Below are 21286 nucleotides of genomic sequence, written 5' to 3' on the forward strand. Positions count from 1 at the left end.
CAAAATTAATAGCATCAAAACGTACGACTTTTCAACACTTTATACAATCATTCCCTGCAATAAATTTAAGTCCAGTGGACCTTTTCACAAAATATCTTACGAATAAGACAAAAAATTTTCAATTCTCCAAAAAAGTGTCCAAGTTTGTAAAAGGTCACAAAAAATGTTTTATTCCTATCACAATAGAATAAATTGTGAATTATACTTTAGAAAAAAAATTAATATCTTCATCATGCAAACAAAAAAATTACAGAGTTGTCAAATTTTAATCTTAGTCGTAAGATTTTTGTTGCTAAAATGTTCACAGGCTTTTTGACATCGTTTATTTACATACCTTGTCATTGGTCATCTGCAAAATTATTTTGTGAAAAAAATCTGATAGTACACACAAATATTCCAAAGTTGATAGGAAAAGGATGCTTGAGTTTCTGATTGTTAATATCTATGAAGGTTTCAGAGATCAAGTCTTCCAACAATCTGTTGAAATTCCCATGCATGGGTACTAATTGCGCCCCGTTATTAGCAGACCTAATTTTGTATTCATATGAAGCATAATTTATTCAAAAGCTTCTACATGATAAGAAACTGTCTCTCGCTGTGGCCTTCAGTACGACATTTATATATATCGACGACGATTTATCAATTAAATATATTCATTTTTATTCCTACGTTGATTCGATATATATTCCTTTGAAATCGAAATAAAAGACACCACAGAGTTTGACACATCTGTTTCATATTTAGATATTTTATTATAAAAAGACATTAATGGCAAACTAACAGCAAAACTTTATGATAAACGTGATGACTTAAACATTTTATCGTCATTTAAGGACTGAATTCTCATTTTTGGATGTCGTCGGTCTTATATGACAAGACATGGCCGTGCCGACAATTTGAATATATCGCGCAGATAACATGTCGGCACGGACATGTGCTGTTATATGACCGACGACATCCAAAAATAAGAATTCAATACTTGTATTTACATTCTTTAATTTTCTCTTTTCATAAGTGTAAATTTCAATCATTTTTATTATATATTAATATATATAATGCAATATATACAGTTATTTCATAACTGGTATGGTTAATAGACGTAAGAGCCATTCTGACGTGGAAAGTCTTGGGAGAAAAACGTTAATTAATGAATATTGCGAAGGGGAAAATGACAAATTGGTTCTAAACGTTCAATTGTTATATTCTTAAAATAATTTAATAAGGTATTTGTTTTCAATTAAAGGGAGTCAAAAAATATACATTTTGGCATTCCTAGTGTATTGAAAGCGTATGTACTTCCTATTGTGTATTCTACCGCGCCGTGACAAGGTTACATGTGTGTTATAGGGGATTGAATGTTGTTGATTTTAAATGGATTTCATAAAGAAAATTAGACTGAATGTGATATGTAGCAATGTACAATAATCCACGGCATATGGAGTTTCTGTCTCCCAGTTGATTCGATGCGCAAGAGCATGACTTTTCTTAAACGAGGCAAGCTATTGACAAATGAGTTGATGATACAAGGATATCGTTTAAAGTCAACATTTCCCAAATTCTATGGTTGAAACAATGACATCGTTAGCGAATATAATCTATCGTTAAGTCGAATGTAGATTACGCTAGTCATGCAAATTATTAGGCCATAATTTCATGCACCGATATGTTTACGGATTTTTTTCGTTGTGTAGAAAAGTGTAGAAAAAACAAATTTATAGATATAAATTGTGTGGTCATAAAATTTGTGTTTTTCTCTTATAAAATATAATGTGTAATGTTATTCATAACTTTAACAAAGTAATTGTAATCTAATTAATTATTTTTCTGAATGAGAGTAATGGTAATGGTAATTGTAATGGTAAAAATTCCAAAGTAATTGTAATTTAATGCATTACATTTCAAAGTAATTGACCCCAGGTCTATCATTTTCTTCACAGACATATTAAAGAAATATGCAATTTTTTTCAGATGGCTGAATAACTTTTTTATCCTGAAATATATATATTTTTGGAATTCAGTTTTCAAGTCGGAAATCATATAATTGATGTTCTAATTCACATTTTCCTAAGACATATTTAACATTTTCCCTACAGATATGATTATCTATAAAGACTATCTTAGAAAATTGTATGGGTAAATACACATTACTTATGAATTCAGTGACATTTTTGTGAAGTTTTACTAAAAGGCATTGTCCGCCATATTTCTTTTTCATCGTCACTATCCCTACAACCCCTATATGAGCCAGACATCCTAACAGTTTTAAGTATATCACTGTAGAGGTTTCACCTGTGTAGACGTATATCTTGCATTGCCGTGTTACTCGGTCGCGATGAAATCACCAAATTTTACGTACTAGGAGAAAAGTAACATCAAATATACAAGTCGATGCATTATTTACAAACAGAAAATGCTCATCAAACAAGGAATAAATGCATAAAATCTAAGACCACGAAAGGAATGTGGCCACGACTTTCAAGTGTGCAATCGGGTGTAAGGAAATCGAAGGGTTTATATACCTGTGTGACGGTGCCTATTTATGAGTAGTGTTCAGCTTTAACGACTAATTTTCAGAATCTGAGGGACTGACAACCTTAATTAGTTGTAATATTGAGCTCTTTGAATGCCAGAGTTAAAACTGAACACGATTCGTAAAAGGAAGAGAGTTATCTCTGTCCGCCATATTAGTCTTCTCAAGACCATCATTCTCCAGCCGCTATATCACCCCTCACAATGTTATTGTGATTTAAATTCAAGGCACGTGGTGTAGGCTGACCCATTCAAAGGTTATAGGGTAGAACCGGTTTTATAAATAGAATTGGCAGTAAACAGGAAATTGCTATAATCTGTTTCTTTTAAAAACTTTCTGAAAGATTTTAAACAGAAATGGATGGGATTTAAATAATCACAATCTACTTAATAAATCTTCGCTTTTGATATAATTTACGGCGAAAATTGGAGCTTAGTAGTGTTAATTTTTCCAAAATCGCCCGATACGCTGGTAGAAAAAAAATGTATATGACAAACCTTTGTTTACCTTATATGGCTTTTGTTATTAATACATGTACGCACAGAGGATCTTACCACCAACAATTGACCAATCATTGCATGAATAGCAACGTTAACTTGACACCTATATGTTTACAATTTACTTCGAACACGTGGTTCAACTCAATCTACGATTGATATTCAATGGATTGCAAAAAAAAAAAAAAAAAAATTAAAAAACTGTTTATATGAAAAAATACAAAGAGTAGAAACTATGAAAGATGCCACGGGCGTTTGTAATTTGTTGTTACGTTGCATATAAAAAATGTAGTCTGTACCACGTTCAGAACACTAGCGCTTAAAGGTTAAGGAAAACGAGCAGCATCCCATAGGCATTTAAACGGTTAAATGGAAAACAAAGTTTTTTTTTCATATTACAATACCCGTGATCATCTGTGCTTTTTGGTCAGGGAACCCACCTGACATTTGTTTTCACCGATAGTACAACAAAGGAATGCAGACGAAAATCGCCTTACAGTATGACTTTGATAAAAACCTAGAATTCCACGCTTATTTAACATGTTACAAATGAATTGTTTGTAATTGTGAGCAATTGTGATGGAAATAATAGAATAAAAATGGACAGCATGGAAATGCATGCAAACGCATGGGAAAAAAAAGATCTATGTGCCTTTCCGATCGCCAGCGTAAAATTCCTGTAGTATCCGTAGTAACCCACAATGCAGTTCAACTCATTCAGATTAAGCTATACTGGTACCCCATTTGCTAATCTAACGCCAAAAATACAGTCCCAGTTCCCATGCAAGCATGTTTGTCCAAAAAGAAATTTTAACACATAAGTGCAGAAAATAATGTCATGAGGAATACTTTTTGACGTTTGTATGAATTCAAGAGAGACTGAAGTACTTTTCTACAGATATTATTCGGTGGTGAAAAATGGAACGCAAGATAACTTTTCTGTTTACCATGTCTCCACGTGCTAGTCACTTCCTAGCCACATTTCCGTGAATAATTTCCCTATCTCTTTGTAGTCTCGCTAGATCTCGCCAGAGCTACCGTGAGAGCTACTGGGAACTCCTCGGATTTTATAATTTGCAGAACGCCGAAAAATAACATGTTCCGAACACATTAGTAGGGTGTATATAAACCTCGGCTTTGTTGAGAATTCAATGTATTTCGCTTCACGGAGTTTTCCTGAACAGACCTGTCTTTCATTGTCATTATGATAGACTTTCGCGACAAAAAATTACCTCTGTATGCCTTTGCCAAATCAGGAAATAATAGTTAACAGATCTATATTCGATATTAATTGCACTGCTCAATGCATTACAAAGTGAAATAAACACAGAAATAAAACGCAAATAGATAATGCAAGATATACATGCAACAGGGTTTATATACCCCAGTGCTGATTTAGGATATAGGAAAACTAAGATGGCGTATGCCTATTTGCAAGTCGTGCTCAAGTCTCTCTACGGAAGCTTTAACTGCTTTCAAATTTGATAATCTTTTTATCAAGAGAATGGCCACAATTTCTCAATATGAAACCTCCACTTTGGTGGAATCAAATTTATTCAAATTATAGCAGCTATGTCTTGCTAAAAAAAAAAAAAAGAGGCCCAAGGGCCTTAACGGTCACCTGAGTATAAAACAACAATCCATAGGAGATCCATAAAGTATAAAATAAACAGATAGAAGAAGCTTTTGTAAATCTTTGATTGTCCGTTGTGGTCCCACCCTATTCCCAGAGTCCAGAGTCATGATTTGAACAAATTTGAATCTATACTAGCTGAGGATGTTTCCATGTAAATATAACCAATCATGGCTTTGCTGTTCTTGAGAAAAGGATTTTTTTCAAGATATTTCCTACATTTTCCAATGTGAAACTTTCATTGTCCATTGTGGCCCACCCTACCCCTGGGGATCATGGTTTTAACAAACTTGAATCTACACTACCTGAAGATGTTTCCACATTTCATCTTTCTTGGCCCAATGGTTCTGGAGAAGATTTTTCCAATGCATTCCCATGTAAAACTTTGATCATCCATTGTGGGCCCACCCTACCCCAGGGGGTCATGATTTGAAAAAACTTGAATCTACACTACCTGAGGATGTTTCCAGACAAGTTTTTATCTTTCTTGGTTCTGGAGAAGAAAATTTTAAAAGATTTTTTTTGTGTATTTCTATGTAAAACTTTGATAATATCAAAATGACTAATCATGGCTTTGCTTTCTTGAGAAGAAGAAATTTTCCTATATATTCCTATGTAAGACTTTGATTCCCCATTGTGGCCCCACCCTACCCCAGGGGGTCAGGATTTGAACAAACTTGAATCTACACTACCTGAGGATGCTTCCATATATTGACCAATCATGGCTCTGCTGTTCCTGAGAAGAAGATTTTAAAAGATTTTTCCTATATATTTCTATGTAAAACTTTGATCATCCATTGTGGCCCCACCCTACCCCCGGGTGTCATGATTTGAACAAACTTGAATCTACACTACCTGAGAATGCTTCCATATAAATATGACTCATCATTGCTTTGCTATTCTTGAGAAGAAGATTTTAAAAGATTTTTTCTATATAATTTCTATGTAAACTTTGATCCTCCATTGTGGCCCCACCCTACCTCCGGGGGTCATGATTTGAACAAACTTGAATCTACACTACCTCAAGATGCTTCCATATAAATATGAGCAATCAAGGCTTAGCTGTTCTTGAGAAGAAGATTTTTAAAGATTTTTCCTATATATTTCTATATAAACTTTGATCCTCCATTGTGGCCCCACCCTACCCCCAGGGGTTATGATTTGAACAAACTTGAGTTTACACTACTTGAGGATGTTTCCATATAAATTTCATCTTAATTGGTCCAGTGGTTCTTGAGAAGAAGATTTTTAAAAGATACCATTAATTTTTCACTAATTCTTAATTATCTCCCTTTGGAAGAAGGTGTGGCCCTTCATTTGAACAAACTTGAATCACCTTTACCCAAGGATAGTTTGTGGCAAGTTTGGTGGAAATTGGCCCAGTGGTTCTTGAGAAGAAGTCGAAAATGTGAAAAGTTTACGCACGCCCGCAAGACAACGGACAAAAACAGATAGCAATAGGTCACCTGAGTGACTCAGGCGACCTAAAAAAAAAAAAAACATCCAAGTACATAGAAACAAAACTTGACTTTCTTTATTTCAGATTTTATTTTCTGACAGCTTTGTATCTTTACAAATTAACATTTTGTGAAAGTCTTGTGCATTGATAAATTTGTATGGAATTTGTTTCCATGCCGTCTACATAAGCAATGAAAATTATGAAAGATGCCTTCCACTGAGTCCATCCCACCCATCCCCAGAACTTCATAAACAACAAACAGATCATGCAAACTTCCACAGAATAAATTACAGAAAATGGAACAGTCACAAACCTAACCATCAAGACAATTAGTTCATAAATATTTAAACATGCAAAAATATGTCTTACTGAATTTTTTTATGGTTAAAAAGAACGATAAACCAGACAATATTACATGTCATTACTAAAGTTATATATATCAATGTTTTAAATCTTTCACTTTCACAAAATTACTAGAAACAATCACTAGGTTCTGTGTTCTAAAGGCTAAGTTACATGGAAAAAAAGAAGAGAAGAGCCTCTTCTTAGAAAAAATCTCACTGCCTTTGCCTTATATTAAATTACATCTAAGTGTATCACAGATACTGTTTGTAACATGTCCTTTCCAAGGGATGCATATATCAGTGTTGAGAAATATAATGTTTGATTTATTTATTCAGAGTGTGAAATCATTTAGATGGACTGCAACTACACCAAAATCTTTTGCGCAAATAAAATGACAACAAAATCAAACCCTAGCATTGCACAATGTTCTAGTCAGCAAAACTGCAAGAAATATAAAAGGAAAATTAAATTTCATTGTAAGCTAGTAGAGCTGAATCTTAGCATTACATATAAATACAAAGTGTTAATTTCTTTTGTACAATTAATTTTCAAATTAAAACAATATAAATGTTGACAATGATAACTGTACAACATCAGGTAGATATTTTTCCACATCTTTGGGTCACAGAAATGCACCAGTGTGCTATTATACACATCATAATACTACTATACAGTCAGATTTGAATTTTAAAAACATTATAAGAAGTAGTCGGGTGTACGTCTTGTTACATGGGGCTCGCCTCTTCTTGGTGCTGGATCAAACTGCAAACTGGAAAAAAAAATATATACATATATATAAATAAACATTTTTTTTTTTTTTTTAATCAGCATCGTAATTTAAACTGTAAGTTCAATGTATTAACTATAATAAAATCAAATGGATAACAATCACTCAAAAAAACAAAAAACAAGAGGCCCACCACATCGCTCACCTGAGCACTGTGGCTAGGAAAAAGAGCAAAAAACAGTTCAGTATTGAAAAGCTTAAATGCATAAGTGGTCCCCTCTAAAGGGGAGGGGGGGGGGGGGGGGGAGGGGGGTATGATTTGAACAAAATTGAATCTACACTAACTAAGGATGCTTACATATTTCTTTTGACTAACTGTGGCTTCTTTTCCTAAAAGTTTAAACTTTCATTGTGGCCCCACCCTACCCCCAGGGGTCCTGATTTGAACAAATATGAATCTACACTATCTGAGGATGCTTCCATATAAATATGACCAATCATGGCTTTGCTGTTCTTGAGAAGAAGATTTTTAAAGATTTTTTTCTATATACTCCTTATTAAACTTTTATCATCCATTGTGGCCCCATCCTACTCCCTGGGGTCATGATTTGAACAAACTTGAATCTACACCACCTGAGAAAGCTTTCACATAAATATGACCAATCATGGCTTTGTTGTTCTTGAGAAGAAGATTTTTAAAGATTTTTCCTCTATATTCCTATGTAAAACTTTGATTGCCCATTGTGGCCCCACCCTACCCCCAGGGGTCATGATTTGAACAAACTTGACACTACACTACCTGACGATGATTCCACATGAGTTTCATCTTTCCTGGCCCATTGGTTCTTGAGAAAGATTTTTAAAAGATGCCATTAATTTTTCACTCTTTTGTAATTATCTCCCCTTGGAAGAGGGCGTGGCCCTTCACTTTGAACAAACTTGAATCCCCTTTACCCAAGGACACTCTGTGCCAAGTTTGGTTGAAATTGGCCCAGTGGTTCTCAAGAAGATGAAATTGTGAAAAGTTAACGCCGCCAACAGACAACGGACAAATTTTGATCAGAAAAGCTCACTTGAGCCTTTGGCTCAGGTGAGCTAAAAAACAAGAAAAAAAAATGTGTTAGGCTTTGGAGCTTTTTTTAAATGAGAATTGGTTTTTAATTTGAGCATAACAAATGTCACAGGAAAATGGCAAATTTCCTCAATTTCAGATTTTTTTCCCCCCTTCATTTTTCAGTTTTATCAACTTTCAGGCATATTTTGTTTCAGAAAACACAGTTTGCAACAGGGATCTAGAATGACCATTTCCCATTGCCCATGGCAAGTGGAAAATTGTCTTGAGAAAACAAGTTTTAAAGCTAAACTAACAAGTCCAGGAAAGTTAGTATATCTAGAAATAAATCTTTAATAGCTTACTTTAATCCAAACACATCTATAACAAAGCTTCCAGAAAGGTTATTTCAACTTCTTCAGCATGTTGAATTTACCTATTAAGATTGTTAACCACTATTGGGAACCCTTTTCAAATTAATTAGAGAAGAAAATATAATGAATAGTCCCTCATAAAGCCATTTTCACAGCAGCAATCCTGAATTAGTTCAGGACACAACTAACATGACATAAAGTCAGGATTACCGTTAGCTCTAAAACACAAAATCCAAGTATGAAAAATTGTCATGCTGAATTTGTCGATACATTATTTCTGCTAAGATTTTTAGTGAAAATTACTGCATGTAAAAAAAGTCAGGATTATCACTTGCTCAATTTTTTGGCTGCATATAATTTTCAGGACCAAAAAGGGGGTGCCTATTTCACACCAATGCATATATTTGGCAAAATACAGTATATTTTAGGAGTCAAATAGTTCACCGCAGTATTTTTTCTTGGTACAAAATCTCCATTTTCGGTTCGGTACATTTTTTGGTCGGGGTCGTTATTCAGTCGGGTTTTGTATAAGTAAAACAAATGTAAATTTTTTAGGACTGGTAGTTTGTAAAATAATCTTTGATAGTCAAATCATTCTTATTAATTTTTCCTAGTCAATCTGCACTTACATTTAGTGACAGGATTTAGTGAAACAAAACATAAAACAACTTTGAATTTGTTTCCTTTTATCAAGATGTATCGTATCGAAAATAACCATACCAAAACAAAATTATATGATACATATCGTATCGTGAAGGAGGCCTATTGTTTCACCCCTAGTATACTGTGATTCCCACTTTCTCTTTTGTTTGAATAAACTCAGTATCTGTGTTTTGTAACAATTAATTGTAGATATACTTGGTGCAATTTTATTTTCAAATCATCTATTCTGATCATTTTCAAGAGAAATTAATATATGCTCTTTTCTTTTGCAGATGCATCAACTGACACGTTTAGTTGCGTAAATTCCGGAAGGAGATCATAATCTCTAGAATGGCTTTTGATCTCCTCTTGACGGCATAAAAAAGCAACAGTTTAGTTTTTTTTAAAATAAAAATTATCACAATTCTGACTGTAATCTGATTTTAATGTCAAATTAGAGGTACTGCAAGCACCAAGCTCACAAATTGATACCCTCTGTTCCCATATGAGTACAATGGCCAAGTCCATTTTTTGCCATGGTAAACCCCAAATAACTGTCCAATCAGAACATAAAATAGGAGGTGCACAATGGCACTATGTCAAGGACCAACCTAGGGGGCGACTGAGGCAAAATAGTCGCTTTTGAGCTCCAAACTTCGCCGTAATTTATCACGAAAGAGAAGTTTAAGTCGCCTTAACATTTGCAACCCCTTTATTGAAAATCATAAAAAATCTATTAAGAAACGTGGTAGTATTGTCACTATTTTATAAATCTGGTTTTATTACTGCTGAAATAAGTGAAACAGCAGGGCACTTGCAACCTGTTTTGCTACTAATGACCAATGTATCGAATACTCTGTCGGAACTCCTCTAGATTTTACGCTTCCGTGTATGAAAAAGTCCATTGTTACAAGTTGTACACAACAAGACGCGAAACAGCTGGACAGCTATCGATGTCATGCCAAAGATGTTGGAGATGATTTTAGATCTTTTTATTATCAAATAATTAATATATGCTGTGAATACAGACATATTTCTACTGTTAAATTGTAGAGTTATTAACTGTCTAAGAAATTACATGTCTGTTAAACATAAGTAGTTCAATCGGCATGCAGTAGTGCATCAAAACTTTTTTTTAGAAAAAAGAATTTAATATTGAAAACGAATTTTGAAGAGAAAATAACAAAATTATGACTATGCCAAGAGCCTGAAAATGTAACCCTGAGAGGAGAGAAAAACGTGTGAATCATTTAAAAATTTTAATTGTGCATACTATGCAAGAAATGAAAAAAGTTTAATAAACAGATTTATCAATTATAGAAACTTTAACATTGTCATTGTTTTATATATTTGCTAGATATTTATATATATCTTGTAATTGGAAAAATATAAAGTTTTTTTTAAAGAATCTTTTTTTTTTCTTTTTTAATTATTTTTACTAGGATGTTTAAATAATACAGAAAAAATTATTGAAACGTATTTAGGTAATAAACAATGAAATATTTTTTAATTTTTAAAAAGTTAAATAATGATCAATGTGCGCCACGCGCGCCAAGAAGTCTCCCTAGAATTCAAAACTTCTCCCTACTTTTCTCTGAGGGAGAAGTGAAGTCTCCCTAAATTTTGGGTCTAGGTTGGTCCCTGTATGTAATAAAGATTCTGTGAAAGTCTCATTAAATTTTATTCAGTGGTATAGGAGTAGTTGCGGATAAGGGATGGCTACCCCAAAGTGCTACAGACGTACAGACGGACACCCCTATCACTATATACCCATACCTTTCAAGCGGGGGTATAATAAAGGTCAAATTACCATACCTTGTCATTCTTGAGGATTTCTACTCATTTTTTTTTTCTGACTAAACTTACAATGAATATTTAAGGGCATCATCTAATTCCATTATAGCAGCTTGATTTCCACATCTGTAGCAGTAGTTTGGCGCACTGAATATGGTCACTACATTTCTGTCATGGCACCAATTGTATCCCTACAACATAAAGAAGATTTATACAATTTCTTTAAAAAAGTGTCAATTGAATTTGACATCATTTTAGTTTTGTACTTAGCAAAATAGGAATCTGTCTGACAGTTCGTCAATAATTTACATGTGAATTTGTGAGATGAACAAATGTACACTTACTTCCATGACAAGTTGATGGGCCCTTGAAACTAGAGTGAGAGCATTGCTATGATTGAATGTTTCTGATATATCCTGACCAAATGTATATCCAGCACCTCTAGGAGAGATTCCCCAGCCGCCTCGATCATCAGGGTCAGACCACAGCAGATCACACATAGGACCCTAAAATTCAAATCAACACATAGCGATTCATTATGAAAACTGCTGTCATGGGTCTAGGGGACCCTTCTGAATGATGACAATGTGTCCCATACAAATATCAATGCATCCAGATATAAGATGGGGTATCCACATGACAGAGGAAATTCTGGTGAACTATAATAGGGTATAACACAAATATACCATTCTATTGTATTTAGATCTTAATTACAATCTCATATATTGTGTCATACCATAAATATATTAGCTGCTCATACATGATATGCAGTTGAACACTGGCTGTTCAAATATAGGAAGTAAATTTTGAAGTAAAATAAAAATATGAAATATAGTTACAGTGAATAACAAGAAAACATTGACGTAACCATCAATTGTCGCCCGGGAAATAAATAAAGTAAACAATGGAAATGAGTCTTGATCATCAAACCGCTTCGATATGTGTGAAAAAGGCATGCGTCTAAATGATGGAGACGATAGTAGAGAATATTTTGAAAACTTATAGTCGGATGAAAATCGAACAAAAACGATACCCTTTTAAACTTTATCAATTCCTCAAGTAAATGTTGGCTACATAAAATATAATTTGAAACCAGACACATGCATCACCTATTTTCAAAAATGTCTTTCACTTTAAGATTATAAAACACGAACTGTGTAAAGTACGTTTTTATGCGATAAGTAAAATTCGATGTTCTAAAAAAAAGGGACCTGTCGTTTTTTCGATAGTAAATGATAAGCAAGTTTATATATTAAATATGAAAAACATATATATTTTTACCGATTCCCTTTATGGAAGTAAATATATTGTGTTTCTCGTAATTTATAAAGGGAAAGAACATTCTGATTAACAATCTTTTTAATGTTTAGAAAAACCTTTAATTCTGAATAACTTCTCCCACCTCAATCCCCATATACCAACACTTAAACTTATATGTATAGAGCAGCCCGGTCCTCCGGGCTGCAATGAATCAATATTTAAAGTAAACATGATATGTTTGTGAAACATTGTTGCCTCCATTTGGCAGCTCAAGGCTAAGTTAAAAGTTTTTTTTCTTTTTTCATTAGCAAGTCAAACTCCAACATTAGCAGGTCAAACTCCAATGTCAAAAATGCTGGCACCCAAACCCCCAAAGAAAGGTCCTGTAACAGGAAATACACATGTGAAATATGAAAGCCCTTGCACCAACCATTCAGAAAATATGGACAAGGTTAAAGCTTTTGAAAAGTAGGTTATTCTCCAAGGTCAAAAATACTGGATCCAAAGAAAAGGTCTTGTCACAAGTGAAATATGTAAGCCCTCGCACCAACCATTCAGAAAATATGGACAAGGTTAAAGAGTTAGAAAAATAGGTCATACTCCAGGGTCAATGTAATGAGGTCAAAAATACTGGAACCAAAGGAAATTTCTTGTCACAAAAAATCCATAAGGTTCAAGTTTTTTTTTCAAATGTAGGTCAAACCCAAAGGTCAAGGTCAGAAGCTCAAAAATATACCCAAAGAAGGGTTTTGTCACAAGGATATATTATGTGAAATATGAAAGTCCTAATTCCAATTATTCAAAACTTATGGCCAAGATTAATAATTTTTTTTATAGATTTTTTTCCCCTAAAGTCCAACTCCCAAGGTCAATAGGTCAAAAATATTTGTACCCAAAGAAGGGTCTTACATGTATCACAAGGAGTACACATGCCCTAGCCCACCTGTTTAAAAGCTATGGCAAAGGTTCAAGTTTGGTAAAATTCTGCAAAATTAGGTCAAACTTTAAGGTCATGGTCAAGAGGTCAAATGTGTTGGTACCCAAAGACATTCTTGTCACTAGGAATACGCAAGTGAAATATGAAAGCCCTAGTCTAAAACAATCAAAAGTTATGGCCAGTGTTAAAGTTTTTGGGGACAAACAGACAGACAAACAGACAGTCAGTACTGAATCTTTGCTTACGGGGCATAAATATATGAAAACAAAGCAAGTGTCTTTCTTATTCTATTGCATCCATTGGGATGCACATTTATTGAAACAATGAATCACTGAACACCTGTCACTGAACACACTACCATAAACACTTGACAAACTTCACTGTGCTTTTTTCCCCTTTTCAGTACAAAATTATTCTAAAATTATGAACTAAAGCAATAAATGTATACTGGTACAAATATTTGGGTAGAACATCTTCAGTTGTGTTTGGAATTGTTGATTTAGTAGATTAAATATCAAAATTTTAAAATGTGTCTACTCTACTACACACAAATAATGCTATAATACATCCTGAATCATAGGCAATGCATAAATGTTACTAAACAGATACCAAAACCCTCTCTCTTAAGTGCATACTCATAATTTAACCTACAGACTACTACATTTATATTCTACCTTACACTTAACATGAATCATTACCGATTGTGCTGATAACCTACTTTCTGTTGTAAATAAACCTCAATATACAATCACTGTTCTAATAATAAAGGTGATAAATACATTGTTTACATTGTACAGGTATTAGCTATTCATGATTCATCATCAGCTTATCTGTGATTTCTAAATATACCCAAAATAATGCTTCAGTGGACTAAATGAAGTATCTTTTTTTTTTTTTTAATATTTTAACCGAAGAAGAGTACTTTAAAGGATCAATGACATTCTTACACCCCCCTTCCCCACCCAAATCCTCTCAAATGACAAATTTGACCATAGGTGTAACATGTGTTAGGACAACCTACACTGCACATCTTTGAAAACTTTCAGCGTTTTTTCCCCTTATATACTGGTACCATTCCCAATGCCAAAAAACGTTAATTTTTCCCAATTCTGAAACTAAAAATTCCAAATTCAACTGCCAAGCAACAGACTATGATGACATCGTATTTCTTTTTTATATGAAACATTGTACAAGTTGACCAATTGTTTCACTTCCACTTAAATTGAAATACGTTTCATTTGTTTAAATGATAGAAAATTCTTTATTCTACTTTGAAGCTATTTTTGCCAATTGAACCGGTACCGAACCCTTTCCCAATGGGTAGAAAAAAAAATCGCTGACTTTATCCAAATGACATTGGCTATGAAGGTAAATGTGGTTAAATATATAATTAATTCATCAAGATTATATTTCTGCATTGTATTTATTTTTTTCTTCTTTCCTCTTGGGCAAAAAATAAGATATTCTGACAAGTATATGACTTAGTCTGAGTCAGAATCCTGATTAACATGATTAAAATGTATAGAACGATAATACTAATTACACAAATTATTTTAATTTTAACAAATGATTTATTTAAGGACCCTCCCAATACACTGCACACAAAAGAATTCTATTAATATAAGTGGACCCTCCCAATGCACTGCACACAAAAGAATTCTATTAATATAAGTTGTACAACTGCTAACAAGCCTAATGAGTGTTTTTACAGCAGAACCTTAATTTTAAGATGTTTTCATTATGCCTGAATTTAACTTTGGCTTATTTCCTATTTGTGAAATATCCCCACAAAATGCCCTGCCTCCACCAAAAATTATTTTTTTTATATTTTTTAAACTAAGTAATTTTTAACAACGAATTTCATAAACATTCAGGTTTAACTTCTAGCAAAGTAGTTAAATAAATAATGATGAAGTACAGTATTTTTCCTCCATACCAGCCTATAGTCTATATTCCAAAATACTGAGTTTTAAGGGGGAAGCTACAACTTATGTTTAAACTTACAAGGAAAAATTAAGCAACTGCTTTTTATAAACATATAATACAATATAATATAATAATACAATATATAACACTGTATAATGCAAAAGATTTTTTTTTTGGTTCAAATATAAATATTTTGCAAAAACAAACTTTGGCATGCAATAAACATGAGAAAAACATCTCCAATAGCTGAACAAAAGCTTGATATATTCTGATAGTAGTGTATTCTGCAAGAAAGAATTTATATACCAATATATGGAGTCATATTATATGATACATTTACCAAGTTGTTAATATCACTTGCAATGTGGTATGGCTTATTACCTATCACTTAAAACTTGTGAGTGAGGTGGGCTGTTGGGTTTCCTATTTCTACAGCTTACCTCATGAGGAACTTCTTGTATTCTGTCCAATGCTCTAATATGATCTAGTGTGTCTATAGATGGGGATAATCCACCATGTAAACAAAATATCTGAAAAACAGAGATATAAGTACTATACAATGCAGTGCCTCACTTTCGCTACAATAGTTCCCAGGCAAAAAATAGCTGCAGTAACAATGTTGAAAATGGAGGACTCACCTGACCATCAACAAGAGCTGTAAGGGGTAAGTAGTCAAAAAGATCTGTGAAATATTTCCATACATTTGCATTGCCATATTTTCTCAAGCATTCATCATAAAAACCATAGACTTGTGTGATTTGACGACTTTCATGGTTTCCTCGTAGGATTGTTATTCTATCTTTAAACCTAACCTGTAGAAGGAAAAACACAAAATATGTGAGAGACATGCATTTCAATTTTGATGGAATTATTGAAGTGAAAAGTGAACCATGTCAAGTAATCTTATACACAAATTAATACTTACTTTTAAAGCAACTAAAAGTGAAACAGTTTCTACTGAATAATATCCTCTATCCACATAATCTCCCATAAACAGGTAATTTGTGTCAGGAGACTTCCCTCCAATTTTGAACAATTCCATCAAATCATGAAATTGTCCATGAACATCTCCACAAACTGTGACAGGACATTTAACCTCTTGGACATTGGACTCCTTTGAAAGTATTTCTTTTGCCTAAACAAGAAGTTTAAATTCAAAAATTTCATACACATAGTAAAACACCTATGTGTGAAGTAGCAGCAATTTCATACTCCTGTATTAAACTTTCTTTGACAATAACTCACTGCATCTCTTGATTGTTATATGGTTTGAATTCAGAATAGCTTGATTTAGCTATTTTATCACTCTTTCTTCTTATATGTGTTATTTTTCCAACATGCACAAGAAGTTGCACCTTGGTGCAGTGATAGTATTCAACTTTGAAACAATGCACTGTTCATCAAGTTGCATCTCCTTGAGAGACTCTGTACTAAATTCTAAAAGTTTTGGGGCTATATAAAGCAACTGATTCATGACCACAATGCAATTATAAAGGGAGTCTATTCTGGTCTACTAGATAATTAATTGGTAAAAATTAAGCACAATTTGAAGCAATCATACTTACCCACGCCTAACCTCACTTAAGGTGGTATACAGTTATCCAAACAATGGATATATATCTTTTGCTTAAAAGTATTCAGAAGCTGCAGTGTTAAATTTTGATTTGGGTTGCCTTTTTTTGATAGCCCATACAAAATAGTCAAATACTTGTGATTTTTTTGTGTATTTCTTACCCCCCCCCCCCCCAAAAAAATAATCCTGTGAAAAACTGCTTTATTAAGTTATTCTGAATATCTTAATAAAGCTATGTAGCTAATTCAAGCGGTGTCGGGTGGTTACGTTCCGATTCCGTGTTCGACCCGCGTGGTTACGACCCAAGTGGTTTCGACCTACTCTAATATATATCCCTACATGTCAATACCTGAGTACAGGGGTATACACTGTGCGGTAAACAAATGGATATCCGGTAGCTGTATATTGTATGGCTTCAGAGATGTGCGTGTCAATAGGTAGTTGTTTCCGTATGTGTATTCAACATGCAAGTTTCCTAACATTTTTTTCTACTATCGCGGAGCATGAATGTTGATAAATTTGATTTAGTAATGAATTATATTTGAACAATTTTCCATAAAAATTAATCAAATACTTCTTCAAATGTACCGTGATCACATATGCACTGTCTGAACAATGTACGTTTCTCCAAATTTAATTACATACGATAATTAACACAAATATACGTGGTCAATATAAAAAAAAAATTGTAGATGAAAAAATAAAATGTAAAACTTTTGAAAGTGTTAATTTCGTTCTGAAGCAATTTATTGTTAATTAATTGCTTGGAACGAAACCACTCGGGTCGAACATGGATTTGTGTCGAAACCACGCGGGTCGAACAAGTCATCGGAAACGTAACCACCCGCATTCATTCAAGCTCTAGGTCTATATATAAATCAAGAAATTGTGCTGGACCTGTTGACATTCCCATCTCATTGATTTTCAAATTTCTCGCACAAAGTAAACAATCTTCAGTACAAACCCATACCCAAATGAAACAAGTTTTACTGCCTTAAGAACAGGAAGAAATACTAAGCTTAACATTTGGCTCTCAGCATGAGCTGCACTTACACGAGCCATGTGCAGGAAATGGTTGCCATGTAAAATGAAAAAAGTTCGTTGTCGATTTTTTGGGGAAATATTCAGAATAAAAATATATCAAAACATTTTCACACGTCATAAAACTTTAAATATACGAAATAATCGAAAATTTATGTACGTTAACGTGCTAAAATTCACCTTTTCACATAATGTTTTAACTTGATTTTCCGAGAGTTGTTTGCAGTCGTTCAATTGTTCAATCCACAGATCGAGTTCCTTTGCTGCCGCTCTATCCTCGATAAGACTCATTCCGACAGTCTACACTCGATATGAACTCAACTACAATGAAAATGAATCGTACTTCATAGAATGTTAACTAGACTGTGCGAAGTGGAGTGCAGTCTTAAAACATTGTCAAGCAAAATGGCCGACAAGTTGAAATGTGACTGACGTCATATGCCGCACGATGTGCATTAACATGTTTTAAATAATAACCCAATTTTCGAGAATAAGCTTTTCATTCATTTGATTATCAAACAATATACAATGTTTTTGTCAATTCTAGACGTATAAACTTCGCAAGAAAGTGTTTCAACCTACCTTTTCGGGTATATTTACTATTTAAAAGCGCCACCTATTGATACATAAAGTGAACGCTGAAAGAATATCGAACCCGATTTGACTTTTAAAAAATAATGTCTTTTGCCTAATTTTCTACTGTTAATCAACATCAGAATCATAACATTTTAATTTTTAAAGAAAGTGAGCATTAAGTCTCTAATGTTAAACATTAATTTTTGTCATCGACAATTAAACTAAGTTATAATAAATTACTTTATCTTAATTAATTACTTAGGTCTACATAAACATTACTTGTCATGTATACGTTCCCGAAAGAAAAAAAATAATGATAAATCTTATGCCATATTGTAAAATATGAAGAGGAATAGCCCTACCCACCACCCCGACCCAATGTTTGTTTTGAATTTTAAAAAAAAACGCCTAAGTTTTTGGTGAGAATATACAGAAAAAAATACATTGTTACGTGAGACATAATAACCTGCAAGGGAAAAATTACATTAAAAACATTTTAGTTCAAGATTGCATGTTAATATTTCACATAATGTATTTGTTTATACATTGCTGCTCGTTTGATTTTATTGGAGCATAGGTAACTATATTTTCCTGCATAACATATGAAAGAAATCTTAATTAAACACATAACAACAGGCATTATAATAACTGTTACGAAAGTTTAATAGAAAATAATAGCAACACGTTTATGAATAAAAGTTTACCGCCATCGCATAATTATAACAGGTACTTGTCCGATAGTCTATGATCATCTCAAGAAAAGAACAATCTTATTCCTCTTAAAGTGAAGGGAGGTAATTAATGACAGCAGTTTTGAGGAATATCCTTTTTACAATTTTCGAAAATTAAGAAAGTACTCTACATTGCTATAATATTTATCAACTTAATATAGACGTCATTTCATTACATAGTTTTCTTGATCGATCCTTTTCACGATTTTGTCAGTATTGTTGGGGGTGGGGTGGGGTAATTTGGTATTCTGAACCTTAAAAAAAATTCAAAATAGGACCGTATTTTCAGCCCCTTACCCTTCCATTAAAAAGTTCCGAACCTAAAAGAAAAAGATGAGTGAATAAGGCGTGCAGAATGCCTATATCTTCAGATATAAAAATCATAATCATTTTGTGAAATGAGTATTCAGAATGAAGTTTTCATTTAAAAAGATAATGTGATATTTGTGAGGTTCGAACCCTAGCAATAAAAATCCTGAGTATGTAACACGCTAGCCACTATACACTACACAAATCCTGCATGATGAATAGTGGCATTTAATTCACGTTTTTGATATGACCCTTGACTAAATGGAGTTCAAGATGCTATTTCATAGGCAAATAATTTCAATGTTTGTGAGATTTTTGCAAATTGCGGAGATTTTACATAGAGTATACTTTAATGTTAGATGAAAGATCAAAGAAAATTTTAATATAATTGAGATTTAATTTTTACCTTCATGATCGCATTGTAGGCATTTCGCTCGCCTTATTCGCCCGTCTTCTTTCAAAAGGGTTTTTGAATTTCTGACCTTGACCTTTATACCAATTGGTGTATCTTCTTTGTGTCATAAGGAGATGTAAAAGTACATTGCAAAGGCTTTTACTTCTTAAAATCATTTTATACAACATAAGATATTCTTACCTTGACCTCTGAAATTTCGACTTCAAAATCGATAGGTATTATATAACCTCAAAGGAATTCTATTTTAAAAGCTCAAAGAGAATTATATAGCGATATCATTTGAAAGCCATTTTATACAATATATGAGTTTCCGACCTTGACCTTTGGACCTCAAAACCAGTAAGGATTTTCTTTATCGCGATAAGTCAAAGGGAGTTAATACTTATGATATAGAATTTCATAGCATAAACTATAGGACTTTTTGAGGAAACATCCGGAAACCAAAGTGTCACACACAGACAGAATGACAGACAGGCGGACAGACGCAAATAATGTCCTTTGGTTTTAGCTAAAACAGGCCTAGTAGTCAAACACAGCGTCAGATAAAATTGATAATTCAGTGATAGTAATGAAGAGTAAGTGATAGATATAAATTTTAATTTAAAACCTGTAAATTTAAAGATTTAACACCCCTCCCCAACTGGTATTATTAATTGCCTCGCACCACTATCAGGGGAATCCCAGTCACTAGCATAATTTGCGCTTTTATTGAAATTAAGTATGACTAAGTATACTATGTTTTAAGAAAAAATAACAATTTAAAAAAAATATGTATACTGAGTCATATACTTCCACTAGTGGGTCGAGTAATAACATTTATAAATAGTATATTCATTATTCTGTTGTTGGATATGGAATTTATGTCACGGGTATAGAGCAGGAATCTTTACTTGTCATTTATACGTTTTATACGTCAACCGCTCAAAAAATGACTTCATTTTGATTTACTGGGTCGAGTGAAATGCATGAAACCTAGAATTTAACACCATGACAAAATGAAATAGATAAGTTCAGTAACATTCTCTACACATTTTCATACACAAATCATTTTAAAATTTAGAAATAAAAAAATATGCTCTTAAAAAGGTAAGAATGCAAATCATGACAAGACCATTGATTTATACATGTACCTACACATAAATTTACTCACGGTAAAAGATCCACAGGCTTCTTATTCCGTATTTCAGTTTGTTTGAATTTCATTGCCCATTCATCAAATCCTTTTGAAATAATATATTTAGACACAAAATGACTTAATTCTGATTTACTGGGTCGAGTGAAGTACATGAAACATGCAGAACACCATGACAAATAGATAACAGTAACACTCTCTAAAATTATTTTTGCACAAATAATTTGAAAATTTAGAGAAATTTGAAAAAAAATCCTCCTAAAAAGAGCAGAATGCAAATCATGACAAGGTAAATGATTTTATACAATGTACCTACACATAACTTTACTCAGTG

General features: G+C 33.1%; 1 protein-coding gene across 1 annotated transcript; it reads right to left on the reverse strand.

The window, feature by feature from the left end:
- Positions 1-6189: 6189 nt before the first annotated feature.
- On the reverse strand, positions 6190-18215 carry LOC133204824 (serine/threonine-protein phosphatase 2A catalytic subunit beta isoform). The gene is made up of 7 exons (XM_061340571.1): positions 17970-18215; positions 16101-16310; positions 15814-15987; positions 15616-15705; positions 11397-11558; positions 11125-11243; positions 6190-7233 (listed from the first exon to the last, which is right to left on the reverse strand). Exons 1-7 carry the CDS (start codon positions 18078-18080, stop codon positions 7161-7163), a joined length of 939 nt encoding a protein of 312 aa, XP_061196555.1. The 5' UTR covers positions 18081-18215; the 3' UTR covers positions 6190-7160.
- Between the last annotated feature and the right edge of the window lie 3071 nt (positions 18216-21286).

This window comes from Saccostrea echinata, unplaced genomic scaffold (assembly GCF_033153115.1).
Source record: "Saccostrea echinata isolate AGI-Se365-2 ecotype Australia unplaced genomic scaffold, CSIRO_AGI_Sech_v1 ptg000002l, whole genome shotgun sequence".
Lineage (NCBI taxonomy): Eukaryota > Metazoa > Mollusca > Bivalvia > Ostreida > Ostreidae > Saccostrea > Saccostrea echinata.

Coding starts and splice junctions, on each gene's coding strand:
- LOC133204824 (XM_061340571.1), bottom strand. CDS start 18,080: ATGAGTCTTATCGAGGATAGAGCGGCAGCAAAGGAACTCGATCTGTGG. Junction 16,311..17,969: donor TTAAAACATTATGTGAAAAG/GTGAATTTTAGC, acceptor CTTCTTGTTTAG/GCAAAAGAAATACTTTCAAA. Junction 11,559..15,615: donor TACAAGAAGTTCCTCATGAG/GTAAGCTGTAGA, acceptor TTTGAATTTTAG/GGTCCTATGTGTGATCTGCT.